Here is a 769-nt window from a genome sequence, read left to right as displayed (position 1 = left end):
GACGAGAAGGAGCGCTTGGAGGAGCCGCCCCGGGACAGCGGCGGGCTGTTGCGGGCCTCGAGGGCGGCGAGGATTGCCTGGTCGAACACCTCCTTCAGGTTGCGCTGCGTCAGGGCCGACGACTCGACGTAGCCGACGGCGCCGATCTGGTGGGCCAGGCGCCGCGCCGCCACCTCCGTCACGGGCTGCTCGCGGTACTGTGCCAGCTCTATGAGGACCTGCGGGCGAGACGGGGCCGTGGAAACGATTTTTAAAAAGACAGAGAGATCGAGCAGCTAAATATCATCATTCCAGCACCAAAACCAAACTCACAATGACTCCCCCAAACGCCCCCGAGCTCCCCCCCACCCCCCTCCCACCCTCAGCCCACCCGGCCTTCCCCTGGCCACCCGCACCCACCTTCACATCTGTCCTGAGGTCGCTCTGGGTGCCGACGAGCACGATGGGCACGCGGGGGTTGTGGTGGCGCAGCTCGGGCAGCCACTTCTCGCGCACGTTGTGGAAGGAGGTCGGCGACACCACGCTGAAGCACACCAGGAACACGTCGGTGCCGGGGTAGCACAGCGGCCGGAGGGAATCGAAGTCATCCTGAGGGAGAGAGGGGGCGGTGAGGCCGGTTTCCTGGGGCAGCGAGGGAAAAGGGCTAAGTATGATTACCTGAGGGACTTTTGGCTTTACTGAGTTTGTGGAGACAATGAGGAGCGGCAGGGAGGGGGGTTGATCGCAATCTGAAGTATTTACTTATCATTGGGTTGTATTCCTTCGCTAC

At 62.9% G+C, this 769-nt stretch overlaps 1 protein-coding gene across 1 annotated transcript in view; it reads right to left on the bottom strand.

Annotated features, from left to right (window-relative positions):
- LOC119594505 (cell division control protein 42 homolog) overlaps positions 1 to 769 on the bottom strand; it is a 178192-nt gene that overhangs the window by 1047 nt on the left and 176376 nt on the right. The window contains exons 4-5 of the mRNA XM_037943534.1: positions 400 to 588; positions 4 to 218 (exon numbers count right to left, since the gene is read on the bottom strand). Of these exons, the coding sequence (XP_037799462.1) occupies positions 4 to 218; positions 400 to 588 (404 nt within the window). The remainder of the gene's footprint in view (positions 1 to 3; positions 219 to 399; positions 589 to 769) is intronic.

Source organism: Penaeus monodon, chromosome 34 (assembly GCF_015228065.2).
Source record: "Penaeus monodon isolate SGIC_2016 chromosome 34, NSTDA_Pmon_1, whole genome shotgun sequence".
Classification (NCBI taxonomy): Eukaryota; Metazoa; Arthropoda; class Malacostraca; order Decapoda; family Penaeidae; genus Penaeus; species Penaeus monodon.
The sequence above is the reverse complement of the archived record's forward strand: the minus strand, read 5'-3'. Positions and strand labels throughout refer to the sequence as shown.